The sequence below is a fragment of the Podarcis pityusensis genome, assembly GCF_964106645.2.
Source record: "Podarcis pityusensis genome assembly, chromosome: 14".
In the NCBI taxonomy this organism is placed as follows: Eukaryota; Metazoa; Chordata; class Lepidosauria; order Squamata; family Lacertidae; genus Podarcis; species Podarcis pityusensis.
Window position 1 is genome coordinate 7,224,188 of NC_138039.1, and position 20,116 is coordinate 7,244,303.

Sequence of the window (20,116 nt, forward strand, 5' to 3'; positions counted from 1 at the left end):
GTGGGACAAAATTCAGGCAGGACACAAGGCAGGTTCTGCCTCTGAATTTGGCCCAGCAAGGAACAAGTTGCAACCCAGCCCATAATGGAACCAGGTGTAGCCTGAGTCTTCTCAGCAACTTTAATTCAACACCCTGCTTGACTTAAAGGGACACAGCCTTTCCCAACCATCTCCTACTGCAGGCACCCCCAAACTCGGCCCTCCAGAAGTTTTGGGACTACAACTCACATCATCCCTAGCTAACAGGACCAGTGGTCAGGGATGATGGGAATTGTAGTCCCAAAACATCTGGAGGGTCGGGTTTGGGGGTGCCTGTCCTACTGTGACGGAGCAGGGAAGGTTCAGGTCTTCCAGGTCTTCTCCTACAGCAGAGTCCTCTGAGTCAGAACACATCCCACAGGTTAAGTGGGTAGCAGCACTTCTGGGGCTGGCCCTATATAGAATCATACGCCCGTCCTCTTTAGGTTCAGAGTCCTCAGCTCCATCACCTGGTTGAAGAGGAATCCGACTCCTAGTCTCTGACCCTAATTGGCTGTACCTCTCTGCCCAAAATAAACCCAGAAACTCCTGCTTAAATGGTTTAGGAATTGCCTTGCATTGCCGTGTGGGCTGCCTGTGCCCAGTGGGCCTCAGAGACCCCCCCAGTGCAGCATTTAAAGTCCTAAACAGCCTCGGCCCAGTATACCTGAAGGAGCGTCTCCACCCCTATCGTTCAGCCCAGACACTGAGGTCCAGCTCCGAGGGTCTTCTGGCTGTTCCCTCCCTGTGAGAAGTGAGGTTACAGGGAACCAGGCACAGGGCCTTCTCGGTGGTGGCGCCTGCCCTGTGGAACGCCCTTCCTGTCAGATGTCAAGGAAATAAACAACTCTCTGACTTTTAGAAGACATCTGAAGGCAGCCCTGTTTAGGGAAGTTTTTAATGTTTGATGTTTTCATCGTGTTTTTAATATTCTGTTGGGAGCCGCCCAGAGTGGCTGGGGAAACCCAGCCAGATGGGCGGGGCATAAATAATAAATTGTTATTATTATTGCTCCCCGACCGCTGGGTGGGCTGACACAGTTGTGATGGGGAGGATGGCATGGGAGGAGACGGCCACCTCTGATGAAGATGAGGGCCAGTGTGCAGAGGGTGTGTGTGTGTGAATGGCCCCATCCACCATTGACTCTAGCCACACCCACAGGCTTGCAGCGAGAGGCGCCAACTTGAGCAGAAGATTGGAGGGCCGGTGATGCATGCATGACGTGTGGGATGCCAGGACGTGCCAGGGGTGGAGCTGAACAGGACGGCAGCGCGGCTTCAGTGGCTGAAGGCTCTACTCTGGCAATCAGTCTCCTCCTGCTGCTGCTGCCACAGCTGGGGGCTGCTCCCCCCCTTCCCTTCCATGGCAGCAGGAGAAGCCAATAGCCACTGAAACCACGCTGTGCCTGGCTTCGCGATCGGCCTCCTCCACAACTGATTGTTCTCACCATTGGGGGTCTAGCTGGCCCTCCATATTTTGTGGGGGGGGGGCCCCGAAGTGATCTGGGCCCCTTAGAGTTGGTGCCTGCGCGCGCGCGCGCACACACACACACACACACACACACACACAGAGCTGTACTATCCCTTGGGGCCAAAAAGCTTCCCTCTCCATGCCTGATACCAAATCCATCCAGACTAGAGTGTTGCCTACACTGGCTAATCCCCAGGGCTTCAGGCCAAGGATTTCCCCATCAATTACTTCTAGCTCCGGCCAGTCTAACCGGCAATGGCAGGGACCAAACCTGCAAGCTTCTGCCTGCAACGCAGCCCCTGCTCCACCGAAGGGAGCTAGAGATTTCAGGAAACGTAGCAAACCCATCGTGCTTGCGAGTTCCCCTACCAAATCCCCAAGGCGGGTTTTTTTCTTGCATTGCTAAAAGTCGCGGTGGGAAGCGAAGGAAGAGGTGAGCCATTGTTCCCGTTTTGGTATATCTATTTTAAATCATTGCTTCTCCCCACCCCCTCTATCCCCTGCAAAGCTTTTGGCGAGATCGGCGGCTACCAGAACCTGGAAGAAGCTTACTTAAAGGCCGTGCCGTCTAAGATCATCCCCAACACAACCTGCCACGTGCCCAGGCTCGATGCGATGCACCTCTTCCGGGATCCCGTCTCCGGAGACTTGCCCTGGACCGGAATGACCTTTGGGCTCTTGGTCGTGGCCACATGGTACTGGTGCACAGACCAGGTAAACCCCCTTCTCCCTGCCGGGCGAGCGCACTGTTGCAAAGCAACCCCACTTTTGTGGGGGGTCCCTCCCCGGACCCCGGCAGGGCTCTTTCTCAGCGTCCCAGGGCGACCATCTCCCGTCCTATTGCTCTTTGTGGTTGCTGGCTCCTGGCTGCCTCCGCTTGGCATCGGACCACGGAGACACCTTGTTCTTTAGGTGCTTGGATTCCGACAGTTTGGACAGCGGGATGCCAAAGGGTGTCCTTATTTCTTCCGCCGCCCTCTGGGCTTCTGTGGTGGAGATTGCTCGTGAGGGGCTGCTCCTTCCTTGGGAGAAGTGGCCGGCTTGTGTGTTCTTGGAGGTGCCGAAACCTTTGCTCTGCCAGTACGGCTGGCTGGCTGGGCCTGGGGGTTGCTTTTTGGCCTGGCGTCCGTCTTGCTGCGGGGAACCACTTTTGCCTCTTCCCACAGACATTTGCACCCTGGACCCGTAGCAGAGCAGTTGTGGTCCCTGTTTGTGAAGCACGAAAAGGGGAAGAAAGTTGTTAGCAACTGGTATCTGGTATTATTTACATCAGGGGGAGGGGAACCTCAGGTTCAGGGGCTAAATGTCCCCCTCCAGGCCTCTCTCTCTGGTCCCCAGGACTCCACCCTAAGCCCCACATTACTGACCCTGTGGTGACTCTCCCAGAGTGTTTTTGTGTAGCTGGACTGCATTCCTGGACTCTGTCTCTTGTTTGCCCGGATAGAGGATACAGAGGGGTGTGCAAATGTGTGTAGGAACCCAAAACCTCTCCAGATGTTTTAGTCCACAACTTGCAGCAGCCACGGCCAATGATGTTGTCAGTCATGTCATGGCAGTGATGTCACGACAGCTTCAAAAACAGGACAAGTTCCTGCCCCAATGAACTTACAGTCCATAATGCAAACAAGGGGAGGCGACAGGCAAAACAAAGAGAGAATGTATTTAAATGTATTTCTGTAAACTACTCTGTGATCCTCAGGTGAAGGGCAGTATATGAAACAAACAAGCAAACATTTCAATGTTAGGAATGAGGGAGAAATTTGATTCTGTTTCTGAAACTATGGGCTTATCCAAACTTCCTTGTGACCCGCAGCTATTTTCTCCAGCTCTTTGGTGCACAATTTGAGCAAGTGGCAATTCAGGTTATCTCCAGATTGACGTTTGCTCCAATTTAGCATTAAAGAGGCAATTCAGCAGGGCAAGGGGAAAACTCATCGGACCCCTGCTTCCTAGAAATGGGACAAGTAGAAGTGTTGGATGAGCCCTACATGATAACTGAAATACGCCAAGCCTTCAGCCAACCGACGTTTCCAAAAATGCATGGGTTAGTTAAAAATGTGCAGGAGTATATTAGTGAAAAGTACATGCAAAAAAGCCCCGTGTTAGGAGAATTTGCTTGCAAAAAGGTATACATTAGTCGAAAACTGCACACAAAAGTGGGTTTATTGGGAGAAGTCTGCACGAAAAAGCCGAAGACTTTTCGCAAGGATTTGAAATAAAGAAAACCTGCAAATTGTGGCAGAAATGCAGAGAACTGAATTTAAGATGGGAAGAATGAGAAACGGAGAGAAATCAAAATGGTCAGATCCTTCCATCCCGACTTCAGTTCTGTCTGCTTAGATACACTACAGAATGGGGACCAAAGGTCGAATGCCAAACGCTTCCCAAAGTGGTTTAACCATCACCAGTCTCTCTTCACAAGGAACTCTGGCAATTGTAGTTTGGGGAGGGGTCTTCCTAACGACTCTCAGCCCCCTTAACAAACCACAGCTGCCAGGATTCTTTGGGGGAAGCCTAAAGTGATCCCACCGTGCTGTAAATGGCTCGTCTTATACATGGGGGGGGGGCGTCTTATACACAGAAAAATACGGTACGTCACATCTTTCAGGACATAAATCCTAGCAAGACAGCTTGTAAGTCACAATGACATGTTTTCAAAGCACTGTAGAAACTCTTAACATATTACAAGCACACCAGGAGCCTCTCTTCTGAGTAGCTGGCAGTCTTCTATTCTCCTTGCCTCTTTCCCCTACTTCATGGGGGTGAATAATCATATCCTACCTTATATCTTGTAAGGATGGCTCAAATAAAGCAGGTGAAATATGCCGAATATGCTACAAGCCCTGTGTAGTAATAATATCGATAACCACCATAATCCATCACTGTAGTTATTTTATAGCCAGGACTATGGGTGATAACATGTTTAGCACCATGATATCTTTTTCTTATTGCTGGTGGTTCAGAAATTTTTGCATATAAATAAAAGGAAATGAAAATAGTTAACCCTGGGTGGCCATCTGTCATGGACGCTTTAACTGAGATTCCTGCATTGCTGGGGGTTGGACTAATGACCCCCAGGGTTCCTTCCAACGATACAATTCTATGATTCTGTAACCAGGTACTGCCGCACTTTATCCTGGATCAAGGAGTCTTGCTGGCTGCTAAAACCTTTGAGCCAGAGAGACTTTTCAACATGTTGAAACAACCAGGCAAAATTGCAAATATTTAGACAGCGACACAGACTTATTAGGGTGCCACACCTGATCAGCAAACAGGATCCATGACAGATGACCTGGAGAGGCTGGGATATTGCTAAGAAGCTTTCTTATATTGGGCCTTGTTGACACAGCACAGCAAAGCCTAATTAATGGGTTTCTGCAAACGCAGCGATCTGGGCCATTCTTGCTCTTCCTCACCACGATTCTTGGCTTAGCCCACAGGTGGGGAACCTCAGGCTATTGCACCAAATGCAGCTTTCTAGATTTCTGTATATTGCCCTCTGTTTGGGGACCCTCCCTTCGCCAAACGCTCCTTGAGTGTTTTTCGCCTGGCTGGTGTGGGATGTGAAACACATAGCAGTCAAGATTCAGGTGGGTAGCCGTGTTGGTCTGACGCGGTCGAAATAAATAAAAAAATAAACAAATTGTCCAGCAGCACCTTGGAGACCAACTATGTTTGTTCTGGGTATAAGCTTTTGTGTGCATGCACACTTCTCCAGATACATAGCAGTCAAGTACAACATTCCTAGAATGGACATGCTAGGAGATGCTTTGTACCAGCTAGGAGAAAACTTCCTGTTTCCTCTTGAGCTGGGACAGACTTCCTCTACATGTAACTACTGTGTGTGTGGCCTAATCTGGGGAAGAGGAGCAGACCATCTTCTTTTGCTCCTCTCCTCCATTTTGTTTTTCTCTATGTGTGAGGAGAAGTCACTTGGGTACTAACTCCCTTATGGGATAGTTCCACATGTATATATACTTTTGTAACCTAAGTCTGCCTTCAGGGATCTAACTGTGAACTGAATGAATGTGAGTAAACTGCTTTTATATTCACTTTAATAAGATTGTCGTGTTTATTCTTTTCAAGAGGGACAAGAAGGGATCTTACCAGGAATCCTATATTTAGAGCCTAAAACTAACCTGCAACAAGCAAACCGCTGTGCGTTTAAAGGGGAATGTTTAAACTCTGCTAAGATATAGAATTTGCTAACGCAGGTTAGGAAGCATATCATTAAACAATATACCCTCTCCTGCCTCCCTGAACATTCCCACAGTTGGAACATATCCATGAAGTGTAATAACGCCGTCTGCTTGCCTGAATGGAGCATGGAGAGATGCAACATGTGAGAATGTAGAAAGCTTTGACTTTTGCACAACTGGAAAGCAACCTACTTTGCAAAGCCAAGAGTTGCATATGTTGCTCCACCCACTTTTGCAACAGGCCCCTGGAAATTACCCCATGAGGGATTGTGGCCCAATATAAGGCTCCTCAGCCCTGGCTTAGCATTATGTCTGAACTGAATACTATCGTTTGTTTCTCTCCAACAAACCATAGTCTGTAAAGCCAATCAAACCTTGGCAACAGAGTGCAGCTTCTCTGAAGTGAGACAAATGTACTTTCTCCAAATATGCACATTTTTTGTATGCAGTTTTTCCGTTTACATTTTTAAAAGTAATTTCCCCTATGATGCATTTTAGCATGCTAATTTCACCAACATTTGCATTTCAGTGTGCACTTTCTTGTATGTATGTATGTATGTATGTATGTATGTATTTGTGTACATTTCTAGTTGGAGTGCTGCATAAAAAGGTAAAGGTACCCCTGACCGTGAGGTCTTGTCGCAGACGACTCTGGGGTTGTGTGCTCATCTCACTCTATAGGCCGAGGGAGCCGGCATTTGTCCGCAGACAATTTTTCCGGGTCATGTAGCCAGCATGACTAAGCCGCTTCTGGCAAACCAGAGCAGCGCACGGAAATGCTGTTTACCTTCCCACCGGAGCGGTACCTATTTATCTACTTGCACTTGACGTGCTTTTGAACTGATAGGTTGGCAGGAGCAGGGACCGAGCAACGGGAGCTCACTCCGTCTGTCGCGGGGATTCGAACAGCCGACCTTCCGATCGGCAAGCCCTAGGCTCTGTGGTTTAGACCACAGCACCACCCGTGTCCCTGACAAAGGACAGCTGGACATATAAAGGGCCCCATTACCTTCAGTAGCTTAGGGCCTCATCAAACCTAAATCCGGCCCTCTTGGAGCCCATCGTCAATTTCACACTACGGGACTCAAGCATTCCACAGGTGATTTCCCATGGTCATTTCCAGCCATGTTTTGAAACAAGAGTTGAGACCTCGGAAGAAACTGGAAGTCGCATGGGAGACCTTGTGAGGCCTCTCATGTGACCTCAGAAGTCGTATGGGAGGCCTCCCAGGCGCCGCTGCGACGCACGCGATGTTACATGACATCACGTTACATTGTGGGTGCCGTTGGGCACCCACAATCTGGGGCCAATGTTGGTGCCCCTGACCCTCATCGTTCAGCCCAGACACTGAAATTTAGCTCCGAGGGCCTTCTGGGGGCTTCTTCACTGTGAGAAATGAAACAATAGGGAACCAGGCAGAGAGCCTTCTCGGTAGTGGCGCCCGCCCTGTGGAACGCCCTCCTATCAGATGTCAAGAAGATAAGTAACTATACAATCTTTAGGAGACATCTGAAGGCAGCCCAGTATCAGGAAGCTTTTAATGTTTGATGTTTTGTTGTGTTCTTTTATCCCGCGGACGCTCGGGTTGCGAACGTGATCTGTGCAGGATGCACATTTGCAACTCTCAGGGGTGCGTCTGCACACACGTGGGTTGTGATTCGGTGTTTCTGCGCATGCGCGACCCCCGAAACCCGGAAGTAACCCGTTCTGGTAATTCTGGGTTTTGGCAGGTCCGTAACCCGAAAAAATGCAACCTGAAGCATCTGTAACCCGAGGTATGACTGTATTCTGTTGGAAGCTGCTCAGATTGGCTGGGGCAACCCAGTCAGATGGGCAGGGTACAAGAAATAAAATATTATTATCATCATTTCCAAGAACCGCAATGTCGTTTCCCCCCTTTTTGAGACAGTCAGAACGGTGCATCTTTGTTCCAAATTTGGCAGCAACATAGATTAGCAAAAGTGCATTATGAAATTAGTGGGTGCCCCTCATTTCTTTAACACTGGGACTTATCAACGGCTGCAAAGATTCCCATTTCTCTCTCTCTCTCTCTCTCTCTCTCTCTCTCTCTCTCTCTCTCTCTCAGCCAACATGGCATGCAGCAAATACAAATATTGGAGAATTCTACTGAAAACAGGAGTAGAATTTTCTATGTTCAGAATGGAAATTGATCCAATGAACACAATGGTTATTTCCTGCTGTTGCTTTCAGTCCACCAATGAAATGTAATTGATTATGTTCCCCTCCCACGGTCCTTGCATTGCATCTCCTTTGCATTGAAATGAATGGGGTGGAATATCGTAATGACAAGGTAACTTATGTCATTGCATAAATTACGTAAGCCGCATAATTTCACCACAGCAGGCAGTGAGGTCAATAACATAGTTTTTTGGCAAAAGGCAAACTGCAGCGGTACGGAAACAACCCTGCATGAGACAAATACAGGGAGGAATGAAAAGCGATGCCTTCTTACATCCTCAGCTGTGAATCATCTGAGATATGCTTCATTGCCAGGAAAAAGGCGAAGGCAGGGCTGGCTGTTGCCTGATCTTGCACCAAGCCAAGGTGAATCATGCACTTCCGTTGAGTCACAGGAGTGCCATCAAAAGTCATTCTGCATTTCCCCCGCTTATCGGATGCAAGCAAAGGAAAGCGGAAGACTTAGTTTTCCTCTTCTGTGCAATGGGAACAATAGCACAACAGCCCTGTGAATAAGGCCTGGGTGGGTTGACTTTAATAGATAATGAATAGTTACGTTCTGCTTTGAAGATGATGAGCCTGCTGGAGCATCCCTATTTTTTTTCTTCAGCTTGCAAAAGCTGAATTTTCACCTACGTTTGAACATTGCCTCCCTGCTGCTGCTGCTGCTGCTGCTGCTGCTGCTGCTGTTGTTGCTTTTTTGATGTCCTTTTTTGATGTTGGGAGTCAGCCTTCCTGGTGTTTGCTGTTATTATTCAGCACACTAAAATCTATATACCGCTTCATCGCAATTGTCTCCAAGTGGGGTGCACCAAGCTCAACAAATGCAGCAAAGCTAAATCCAGTTAAAAACCCTAACTTATGACACCTGCGGCTTTCAAAACTGCAGTTGTCTGGAAGAGAGTAAGAGGAGTTTAACTTCTGGGTAAACTTGCGCAGGGCTTTAAGGCTGCCACTGAGCTCTCATAGGAAGAAAAGTTCTGCCCTGTTATTCTGCAGGGTCTCCTGTGCCAGAAATGAAATTCACATGCTGATAAGAATCAGGGATTCAAAAAATAGTTTGCGAAGCTGAGAAGCCAGCTGGAATCGAGGAGAGAGATGGGGATGAACCAGAGGAGAGGAGGGATCCTGTCCTCCTCAGTCTATTTTTATTGTTCCAAATAAGAGGCCCAAACTAGACTTGTCTTACCTGTGCATCTTCTCTTTGCTTGTTCCCCAGAGAAGTCCAGTGCCTGCCCATGTTAATTGCTCTGGACTAGTGCAGGGGAGAAATTCATTCCTTTCGCATTTAATGGCAACCTACCAAATTAACCCTCCCCAGAGTGTGAAACATAGCTCTCCTTTGCAATTGTCGCTTCTCCCGATTTGGTGAGTTCTCCAACCAAAGAAGGCACAGGAAAATCTATGTGCATTAGGGCATACTTCCTTTGTACCTCGGTTTCTAGGCATGGGTGTAAGAAGTTTTTCTTTTGCACCGCTGCTTTCCTGCAGCAAACCTGATAGACATTTCTTCCGATTCAGCAGAAAATGGCAGGTTTTCCTGGGGCAGTATGAAAGGAAAAACCTCTTGGTCCCATGCTTAGAAATCTGGGACAAATGGAAGTGTGGAAGAGCGCTTAGTGCAGCGGTTCTCAACCTGTGGGTCCCCAGATGTTGTTGGACTACAACTCCCATCATCCCTGAGTTCTGGCCTTGCTAGCTAGGGGTGATGGGAGTTGTAGTTCAACAACATCTGGGGACCCACAGGTTGAGAAAGGCTGCCTTAGTGGAAAGGGACGGATCGCTGGTCTAACTCAGCTTTCTATGCTCCTGTGATTCATGCTAGGAGCATCACTGGCTGAATTTCATTTCTAGGACAGGAGACTAGGAATAAAGGTAAAGGTAAAGGGACCCCTGACCATTAGGTCCAGTCGTGGCCGACTCTGGGGTTGCGGCGCTCATCTCGCTTTATTGGCCGAAGGAGCTGGCGTACAGCTTCCGGGTCATGTCGCCAGCATGACTAAGCCGCTTCTGGAGAACCAGAGCAGCGCACGGAAACACCGTTTACCTTCCCGCTGGAGCGGTACCTATTTATCTACTTGCACTTTGATGTGCTTTCGAACTGCTAGGTTGGCAGGAGCAGGGACCGAGCAACGGGAGCTCACCCCATTGCAGGGATTCGAACCGCCGACCTTCTGATCGGCAAGTCCTAGGCTCTGTGGTTTAACCCACAGCGCCACCCGCGTCCCGGAGACTAGGCTAAGCAACCTGCAAAACTACAGTGTGTTCTGTGTTGGGAGCTCACCACCACTTCTTCAGCCTTGTATAGGTTCGAAAAGGGCAACACAGTTGATCAAGGGGATTGGTGCAATTTTCCCGTGACGACTTTTTCGTTTAGGGAAAAGGCAAGTAAGCAGAGAACACGGCTTATAATTTTTTTTGCATGTCACGGAGAAAGTGGGTAGGGAAAAGTTTTACTCCTTCTCTGCTAACACTGGTGGGCTCAATGATTGAGCTGAATGTTGGAAGATTCAGGATGGATAAAATAATGACCTTCTTCGTACAGTGCATGGTTAAACTGTGGAACTCACTCCCACAGGGTTTAAAAGAGGAATGGACAAATTCATGGGAGTTAAGGCTTGCTGATCAGGTCAGCGGTTCGAATCCCCGTGACGGGGTGAGCTCCCGTTGCTCGGTCCCTGCTCCTGCCAACCTAGGAGTTTGAAAGCACGCCAGTGCAAGTAGATAAATAGGTACCACTGCGGCGGGAAGGTAAACAGCGTTTCTGTGCACTGCTCTGGTTTCGCCAGAAGCGGCTTAGTCATGCTGGCCACATGACCTGGAAGATGTACGCTGGCTCCCTCGGCCAATAAAGCGAGATGAGCGCCGCAACCCCAGAGTCAGCCATGACTGACCTAATAGTTAGGGGTCCCTTTACCTTTACCTAAGGCTATTGATGGCTGCCAATCACAATGGCTGTGCTCTGTGCTTCTGAATCCCAGTTGCTGGAAATCACAGGAGGGGAGAGTTCTCCTTACATCTTATGTACAGATCCTTTGCACGTTGACTTGGAAGTATGGATGGAAGAATCTGACCATTTTGGCTTTTCTCATACATGTTTCTCACTCTTCTAATCCGCTCTCCACGGATCTATATCTGTGGAGGTAACGCTCCACTTTGCGGAGGCAAACCTTGCACCAGACATGCAACAGTATGTCAAGGAGCATTGCGCCTGCTTCCCCTGATCTTTTGCCTTCTTGGCTAGAAAACAGGGTTTCCCCCCTGACCGTTTGTCCTCTCACAGATTTGATTACTAGACATAATGCTTGGCTGGAGCATGGCTGGGAATTTGGGAATTCAGGAGCAGGGACCGAGCAACAGGAGCTCACCCCGTTGCAGGGATTCGAACCGCCGACCTTCTGATCGGCAAGTCCTAGGCTCTGTGGCGAACCGGAGCAGCACATGGAAATGCTGTTTATCTTCCCGCCGGAGCGGTACCTATTTATCTTCTTGCACTTTGACGTGCTTTTGAACTGCTAGGTTGGCAGGAGCAGGGACCGAGCAACGGGAGCTCACCCCATCGAGGGGATTCGAACCGCCGACCTTCTGATCGTCAAGCCCTAGGCTCTGTGGTTTAACCCACAGCACCACCCGTGGCCCGAACTTAGGGTAGTTTGCCTTTAAATGTCAACTGAATTGAATCCCCCCTCCATTCCTATGTGGAATGGAGTCCCACCATGCCTAGTGGAGCATTCTCCCTTGTAATGGTCCCAAAGACTGCAGCCTTCAGCTCTCTGATGAATCTGAGAAGGTCACCAGCATGCTTAGTCCTGCCCATCAACAGCGAAGTGGGAAAATATGGACAAGACAGGCTTTTGTAAGCAACATGCTCAGACACCCACGTCACCTTCAAAGCAGGATGCATGCACTCATTGTCTATTAAAACAAACCCTCCCAGGCTTTACTCACGGGGCATCGTGCAATTTAAATCCTCCCCCCCTTAATATTAATCACCAGGCAATTGCTTTTTGCACCTGAACCAGCCTTTAGCTACCCTAGGAAGAAAGTTAAGAAATATGCCGTATTCTGGACATACCTGTCCTTGTGGTTTAAAATGGGCTGTAGGCTTTGTACATATTATTATATATTGAAGTGTGTTGAGAGAGCAACACTTTGGGGCAAATTTTAGGGAGAGGTGGGGAGAGGCCTGACCGCGAGCCTGTAATTTATCTGCTGGATGGACAAGATAAATATGTAACTGCGGAGGCCGTGCATTTTCTGTCTGTAGTAAGCAAGGAGAGGAGAAAATTATTATGTTGTATCTTGCCAGGAAGATATTTCAGAATCTTCTACTTGTTTTATGCCAATCTTCACTTAGGTTTCACAGAGGTTTATTCGGATTGGCATCATTTTGTTTTATTCCATTTTAATATTTTGTAACAGTGGAACAATATTTCCGTTTTAACGGAGTATGTTGTGATCTGCCAAGGATGGTTGGCATTCTAAGAATGTTTATGTTGCAGTTCACCTAAGTTAAGAACTAACTTCATTCTATTTTGATACTGTATTTTTTTGTGGTGGTCTGATGACTGGACACAAATGGATGAATCAGAGCTGAACTGAACCATTCTCTAACGAGCTCCAGGTGGCAAAGGAGGATGGGGGGCAATTTAATTAAAAGTGACCCCCTTTTCCCATAGGGAATTTGCTGCCATCACATGTAGTCTGGTCCCAAGTTCACAGCAGAGGCACAATTTGATTGGGGATTTATTGCTTTAGAACACAGTTCAGTACTGGGCTTCAGTGGATCATAAGCACAAAGTTTTATTTTTAGGGCAAACGAGGATATTTCTTTCTCAAGCGACAGCTTCCCTCTCCACGGATGGTCTGCTCTTGAAGCAGATTTTGATAAGGATTTGGGGTGGAGGCGCTGTTCAAAGGAGAGAATGTTGAAAACAGCAACAACCAACCAACCAACCAACCAACCTCAAGCTCCTGGTTGCATCAGAAGCAACTCTTTGCACCCTGGCAGGATTTGGGACGCTGGATTTGAAGTTCTCCCAAGTCAGGTTCAGGAAAGATACTTTGCGAGTTTGTCCATGCCTGACTCAAAGGAGAGATGAGCTTTAACAAACCCCAGAGTTATTTTCTGGGGCCAGAATCTGAGCCAGAGAAGGATTTCTGGTTTCTCCCCTTATCCTGCTTCTCCCCAACTTGATGTTCTCCAGATGTTTTGGGCTACAACGTCCAACTTCCAGCCAGCTGTTGGGAGAGCAGCTGCAAAGCTCAAGCCCGATAATGGACCTGGCGGTGGAAGCAGTTCTCCGCACCTAGCACCACTGATTTTTGTCCTTGCAGCCTTTTAAATTCTCCCTGTATGCAATGAAACAGAGCAACGTCGCTCTATCACATTGAATAGTGGAATATTTTAGAGGCTGAAATTTGAATCGTTTTTCTGGACGTTGGCTTGTAAACAATGGTCTGGGGGTTCCCAAAATCTCAGCCCTTTCTGAATTAATGCGAGATGAGCTTGGGAGAGCTCATCCATCTTTGTTCAGGATTGTGTGCATCCTGCAATTCTATTGAAGCGCAGCAAAAACAAACAACCCCCCCCAAAACCTAGAATCAGTTGTCAAAAACCGCAGGATTCAGCTTCCTGAAAATACGAACTTCTATTGGGTACATTTCAAAAAATCAATTTTCTAGCTTTTTTTTTATTGTACTAGAGCATAATTTAAAATGCTTTGTGCCAAGTGTCATCTAGCCCTGCCTATATTGGTTTTATAAAACATACAATCAGCCCTATTGAATAAATAATGGGATGCTATGGTTAAGTCTCTCTTGCCTACAGTGCCAGCCACCTTTGTGGAAAAGAATTAAGGGAATCGACCGTAGGTAGCTACTTGCATACAAGGTCTGCAGCTTTGATGACAATGAATTAAGGCTGCAGTGTGCAATTGGCTAGATGCGTTGATTTTTATCAAACAGCCTTTTGATTAAAGCAGGTGTCCTCCTTGATTTGGTAATAGATTTTTTAATGGAAGAATTAATAGTAACTGCAGTCGATGGGCACCATCTTAAAATGTATAGAACCTAGCCTGCTGTTGAAAGGGAAAATCAGCATGTGTTGCTTTGGGCGCCACTGGCAAGTGGCCCTCAGAAGGCTGCAGAGAAGGGAATGTGGCCCTTATGCTGGAAAGGATTCCCAATCCGTGAGGTACCGTATTTGTCGCTCTATAGGACGCACTTTTTCCCCCTCCAAAAATTAAAGGGAAATGTGTGTGCATCCTATGGAGTGAATGCAGGCTCCTTGGCTTCAGCAATAGCAATGCGAAGCCTCCGAAGCGCAGAGGGAGCGCTCCCTCCGCGCTCCGGAGGCTACGCGTTGCTTTCGCTGAAGCCTGGAGAGCGAGAGGGGTCAGTGCGCACTGATTCCTCTCACTCTCCAGGCTTCAGGGATAGCCGCCTGAAGCCTTCAGAGCGCAGCATGCGTTCCCGCTGCGCTCCGCAGGCTTCGGGTTCCTTTTGCTGAAGCCGGGAGAGCAAGACTCTCCTGGCTTCAGCAGAGAGGGAGAGCTGCGCAGCGCTCCTTCAGCCAAGCAGGAGGAGAAATGGAAGGGGCTCCATTTCTCCTGCCGCTTCGCTGAAGGGGCGCTGAGCAGAGAGGGGGAGAATTTTTTTTTCTTATTCTCCCCCTCTAAAACAAGGTGCATCCTATGGTCGGGTGCGTCCTATAGAGCGAAAAATACGGTACATCCTTTTCTCTCTCTCTCTCTCTTTCTCACAGGTCATTGTCCAGAGGTCTCTCTCAGCAAAGAACCTCAATCATGCCAAGGCCGGGTCCATCCTAGCCAGCTATTTGAAAATGCTTCCCATGGTTGTCATAATCATGCCCGGAATGATAAGCCGGATCCTGTATCCAGGTAAGCTGCAATAACCCCGAAGAAGGAAACTCAGGGACCCAATCCTTACAGTTTTCTAATAATCTTGAGGCACCACGGAAGGAGGAGCTGTCACGGAGGCAACAGGCCTCTTCTTCTCTTGCCTCTGCCCATCAATTGTTACTCTGAGGTAGACTTTCCCTGGACTTGGAGGTTCCATTTAGCCACCATGACTAGTAGCCATGGATAAATCCACCCTCCGTGAGCTTGCCCAGTCTCCTTTTTAAAAGCAGGTGTGGGGGAAGCATATTTGTTGGCAGTTCAACAGCAACAAGTTTTATTATACTTTTTAAAAATATGAAAAGGGGTGGGGGCACGTGTTGGCCTTGCGTTCTTCCTCTTAAGTAATAGGGAGGGTCCAGTGGAACAGTGGAACGCCGTATTTGATGACAGCGGCAAGAAGATTATAATGCAAAGAAATGGAAGCAATGAAGAAAGCAGACAACGAAAGGGAGTTGATTTCATAGTAGCGTTGGCAGGTCAGGAGCACCCCAGACTCTAGAATTTCAGACCTCAAACCTGACACATAGGGGGTGGGTGCTGGTGATGTCATGGGGCAGATCCTGGTTATCCTTGCACCACTGAGCCCTGGAGATGGAAGTTAATTGGCAGGGGAGAGGACTCCCCAAGAGTTCATACAATAATCTGCAGCCAGGTCTTTCCAGGCTGAAGAAGCTTGCATGCCACACACATTGTCATCTTAATCATTTTTCAGTATTAGAGGGACCCTTGCCCGCCTGGAGTTTCAAGCCCTTCCCTTGCCACCTGGAAGTGGGCCAGGCAAACCTGGGGGGCTTTCAGCCAGTCCTGGAGAACTGGCAACCCTACTTGGTAGGGTTTGCATCAGAGGCGATTTTGAAAGGGCCTCTGAGCTCTCAGTGGCAACGGGCAGCTCATCAGAGCGGCCCGAAACACCTGGCCTGTTTAAGCATCTTGCAAGCGTAACAGAAACCAGCCTGACCCAGTCAATAATAGCATGCCAGGTCAGGGGACGCGGCTGCGTCAAGACTTCAAAGGCATCGGCACGCCCAGCCTTGCAAAAGTCGACCAGCCCCTGGGAGAGGGAAGGCGAGTTGAAAGTATCATCAGCATCTTAAGTGGCCAAGCGCAGGCAGATAATGTGTTGTGCTTGGCTCAGATAAAGTTTTCTTTCATCCACAGAACTATGTTCTTACATCACCCATGGCTTGCAAGCCTCCTAAGCGCAGCTACTCAGAAGTAAGGGTGCAACCTATATAAGGATGGATAGATCTGGCAATTTAGGCGCTCTCAGTTTCTCGTTTCCCCAGTCTTAAAATCAGTTCCCACATATTTCCGCAACAGTCCGCAATTACTATTTCGTTAAGGGGGGAAAAAATTAGAATTCTCATGAAAACCAATCAACATTTTAGTGCGAGTTTTTCTTAATAAACACATTTTTGTATGCAGTTTTGAACAATATGGACTTATTTTTTTACAAGCATCTTCCTTGTTAAGCTACGCCAAATGTAAAAGACCCCATAGCGTTACCCCCTCCCACCAAATGTGCATTATTCTAACAGGAAGAACAATGAAAATAGAAATAATGAAGTTTTATATTTCCATTTATACACATACGTAGGCGAGGATGCAACTGGAAATGTACAACTTGGCAAAAATATGTAACTTGCCATGAGCCTATTTATTTCTTGCCGGCTGGGCAAAACCTGAAATTTAGCCAAATAAAATTTATTGAGAGGCCCCTTGTTATCTGAGGCTCTAAGCTGCAGCCTACTTAGCCTGTTTGCAAATCCCACAAAGCCAGCCATTGCAATGTTGACGAACAGACGCCGCCCTCCCTGTTTTATAGCGTGTTTGTGACGCTCCTCTCGTGTGAGAATGCATCCAGGCATTTATGCTTTTGATGACCGCGTTTGGAACAAGGAGAGACAGAAACGCAGCTTAAGAAGGGTGTGTTTTCGTGGGCAGGCCGGGCCATGCCTCGCTCCGCTTTGCATAGGTGGCAAAATCCACACACACTGCTCTCGCTCAGGTGCCAAAGAGGCTGCCGTGATTTGGGACGGCAGAGGCCCGAAATCCCGCAGGCCTGGGGCTGTTCCTCCGATTTCCTAACACGGATCAGCTTCCCCTCAAAATGCAGCGGTTTGGGAGGAGCGGAGGCCGTGTTAAAGTGTCAGAGTCTGGCAGACGTATCGCCTCTGGCGATATGAAATTAAATGATTACGTGTGGGGCCTGCAACAAAATGTTGCAGCGGTGAGTCCTCCTTCTTAAAGAGCTCCATCCCATTTTCTCTTCCACCCGGTGTTCTGTCTCGTTCCAGCTCTACCCAGCAACAGCTACTGAAAGTGGGCGCTCAGTCCTTTGGTGGGCACCCTCCCCTCTCCCCTCACCCCCGAAGACTTGTTTTTCTAAGTATTTATTTGTCAGGGTGCTGATAGATCTCTCTTGTCAGTGCGTAGTTTTGTTACGGCTGCATAAGAACCAGCGTTTGGAGAACTGAGATCGCTCTCACTTGCACCCAGTGTTAGCCCCAATGTGCTCTATCCGTTTGAAGCAGTATCCTTTCACTTTAAACAATTGTGGTTTCCTTTGAAGAATCATGGGAAGTGTCGTTTAAGGATGCTGAGAGTTTTTAGGGCACCTCTTGTATTCCTCCCCAGCAGAACTACCAGAGGGGTTAACAGGCCAATGCTTCTCCTTAGAGAACTCTGGGAATTGTAGCTCTGTGAGGAAGGGAACAGGAGTTTCCGAACAAGTTGCAGCACTCTTTAAAAAAACCACCTGCAGCTCCCAGAATTCTTTGGGGGAAGCCACAACTGTTTAAAGTTTTAAATGTATTGTGTGAATGTGACCATAGTTCTCTGAGTCGTCTACCATTTTGGAACGCACAACCAAACCAGCTTTTTGGCCAAGATCTTTTGATGACTGTCTTGGCGTCTCTTACGCCAGACTTCCCACCTCCAGAACCCGGTGCCTTCCTCCCATCTGCCCCACCCAGTGAAAAATACAGATTATCAGGTGACAGTCGCAGTCATTAGCACAGCAATCATGCATTGGGATCAAAGCTATATTATTACAGGTTTGATCCTATATAGGTTTGACCTATATTAGCTCTCAGCTGTGCTTCGTGTGCCGTCTCTTGTTACGATACAGAACTTTACAACAAGCTAAGTGTAAAAGGGTACAACAGATAATCCTACCTGTGGAGCATTGCTCAGACAGGTATTGTAGCCGTCGGGCAAAGCATGCGGATTACGGTCCCTTCCCAAAACACACCTAATCTCCTCCACGCTGTCACTTCTCCTCCTCATCTGGCTGGCCACCCCCAGGCTTAGCAGCGGCTGGGGGCTCCCCAGAGGACTGGGGAAGGTGCCCCGACTCATGTAGGGCTCGCTCAGCTTCCTCTGAAAGTCTGGGTGGTGCTGAGGGCTGTGGCCGCCTCCGTTGGGGAGGAAGTCGGAATTGGTCCTCCGCAGAGGCCCACAGGGCCGCCTCCCCTTGCAGTATTCATCGGAGACGGAGGACGCGTCGGAGTGGAGGTGGCTGTGGTTGGTGGCGGAACTGCCCGACAGGCTCTCGTGGTCGCTTAACGTCACATAGTCCTCCTCTTCCTCTTCCTCCTCGGCCTCGCCCCCTTGAACCCCGTTCACGGGGAAGGGGGCTACTTCCTCATAGACGGACGCCTGCCGACTGAGTTTGCAGCTGCTCCTTGCATCGGGAGCCTGTTTGGGACTCTCATTCTGTGTTGCGTTTGTGGCCCCGGTCCTCGGATGCTGCGTTTGGGTGTCCTCTGCCGAAGCAGCTCCGTCCTCGGCACATACAGCTTTCGTGGAGATCAAGTCCGTCACGTGGACTGTCCGTGGTTTGGGGACTGGGGGCGCAGCGCCCTTGCTGTCCCCTTGGCCTTGAGTTTGTGCGTCCAGTGGCGGCTTCAAGTGCTGACTGTTGGCCAGAGTGGCGAATGTCTCTCCGTTCCTCGAGTTCCCTGGAGTCTTTTCCGTGGGGCTGGCTGTGGGGTTCGGACGGGCCTCTTGGGTTTGGGCCGGGGCAGCGGCAGCATCGAGCTGTTGGCAAGGCGTCGCGGCAGGCTGGTTGTCGTGGCCTCTTTTAGCCTCTTGGGATTTTTGCCTGAGCATCTTCTTGTGCTGGGCGTTGGCTTTTGAGATGTCGCACACCTTGATGCGGTTCATCTGCGACAGTTGGATGTTCTTGATTTTGGGGTCAATAATGTTGATGTAGCCCAATATCTCGCTCCCGGGTTCTGGGTCAGGTTCAACCCAAGTTGGCAGGTATTCAAACATGTTGGCTTTCTCTAGGTTGAGCAGTCCTGGGTGAATAGGCGGCGCCGTCTCGACGAGGTCACTGGGCCTCTCGGATACCCGAGCCTCCGGGATGGCTTTCTTCTTCGCTTCGGCCTTCTGCTGCTCGGCAACGTTCTTGTCGCTGCTGGCCTTGCTGTTGTTAATCTGCTCGGCGCTCTTTGCCTTGACGAGGGCGTACTTGGGGTTGAACATTTTCTTCACCACGGCTGGGTTCACGGGGGCGAGAGTTGGTAATATGAGAGGCTCTGGTTCCGGCTCCTCTTCCATGGGGATAGATTTCAGGCTGACCCCCCGAGACATGAGGTACAGCTCCTGGAACTGCTTGTCAAATGCCTCGACCACCTGTCCTGTGAGGACCGAGATGATGTTCCTGTCGGTTCTTGCAGCGGACCAGGTGAAGCTGGGTAGGAACCGATACAGGAGTTATTAATGACTTGGTCCCTGCCCCTTCCTGTATTTAGATGAAAACAAAAGATCTGCTAAAATCTGCCTCCCAATGGCCTAGTTTGCACTCAATGGCAAACCATGGTTTGTTTTCATCTAACTATGGGAACTGTGGGTTTGCTGGAATGCACAAGCCCAGCAGACCAATGATGGTTTGTTTTCATGGCAATAAACCATGGTGTGAAGCTGTCCTACAAACCATGGCTTTAAATCGGATTTGATATTATCTCCTAATATCTGAGACACCTTGTCTCAGATGCTCACTGAGCTACAGAGGCTCAAGACAAGAGCAGCTGGGAAACAAACCAAGCTTTGTAGAAGTTATACCCAGTCTGTGAGATTATTCGTGGTTTGTGGAACAAACCATGGTTAAAGCAAACTATGGCTTAGCATTGCATGTGAATGCAGCCCTAGTAAAGGCATAATTCTGAAGAATAAAAATCTTACAATAGGTGTGTGAATTTGTAGGCTCATCAAATCCTGCTCTGTCCTGAAAACAGACCTCCCCCCTTAATTAATTTCTAAAACTCTTCACCTGTCTGTCTCCTTCCAGCCATCTGAGGC

General features: G+C 48.7%; 2 protein-coding genes across 3 annotated transcripts in view; one reads left to right on the plus strand and one right to left on the minus strand.

Annotated features, from left to right (window-relative positions):
* Window positions 1-20,116, plus strand: part of SLC5A10 (solute carrier family 5 member 10) — a 105,974-nt gene that overhangs the window by 35,323 nt on the left and 50,535 nt on the right. The window contains exons 8-9 of the mRNA XM_080981065.1: window positions 1,997-2,202; window positions 14,653-14,788. Of these exons, the coding sequence (XP_080837191.1) occupies window positions 1,997-2,202; window positions 14,653-14,788 (342 nt within the window). The remainder of the gene's footprint in view (window positions 1-1,996; window positions 2,203-14,652; window positions 14,789-20,116) is intronic.
* FAM83G (family with sequence similarity 83 member G) overlaps window positions 2,188-20,116 on the minus strand; it is a 46,228-nt gene continuing 28,299 nt past the window's right edge. The window contains exons 5-6 of one of the 2 annotated variants that reach the window (XM_080981014.1): window positions 17,987-19,508; window positions 2,188-2,694 (exon numbers count right to left, since the gene is read on the minus strand). In XM_080981014.1, coding sequence (XP_080837140.1) covers window positions 2,326-2,694; window positions 17,987-19,508 — 1,891 coding nt within the window. In that variant the 3' untranslated portion in view covers window positions 2,188-2,325. The remainder of the gene's footprint in view (window positions 2,695-17,986; window positions 19,509-20,116) is intronic. The other variant, XM_080981015.1, reaches the window with a different exon arrangement.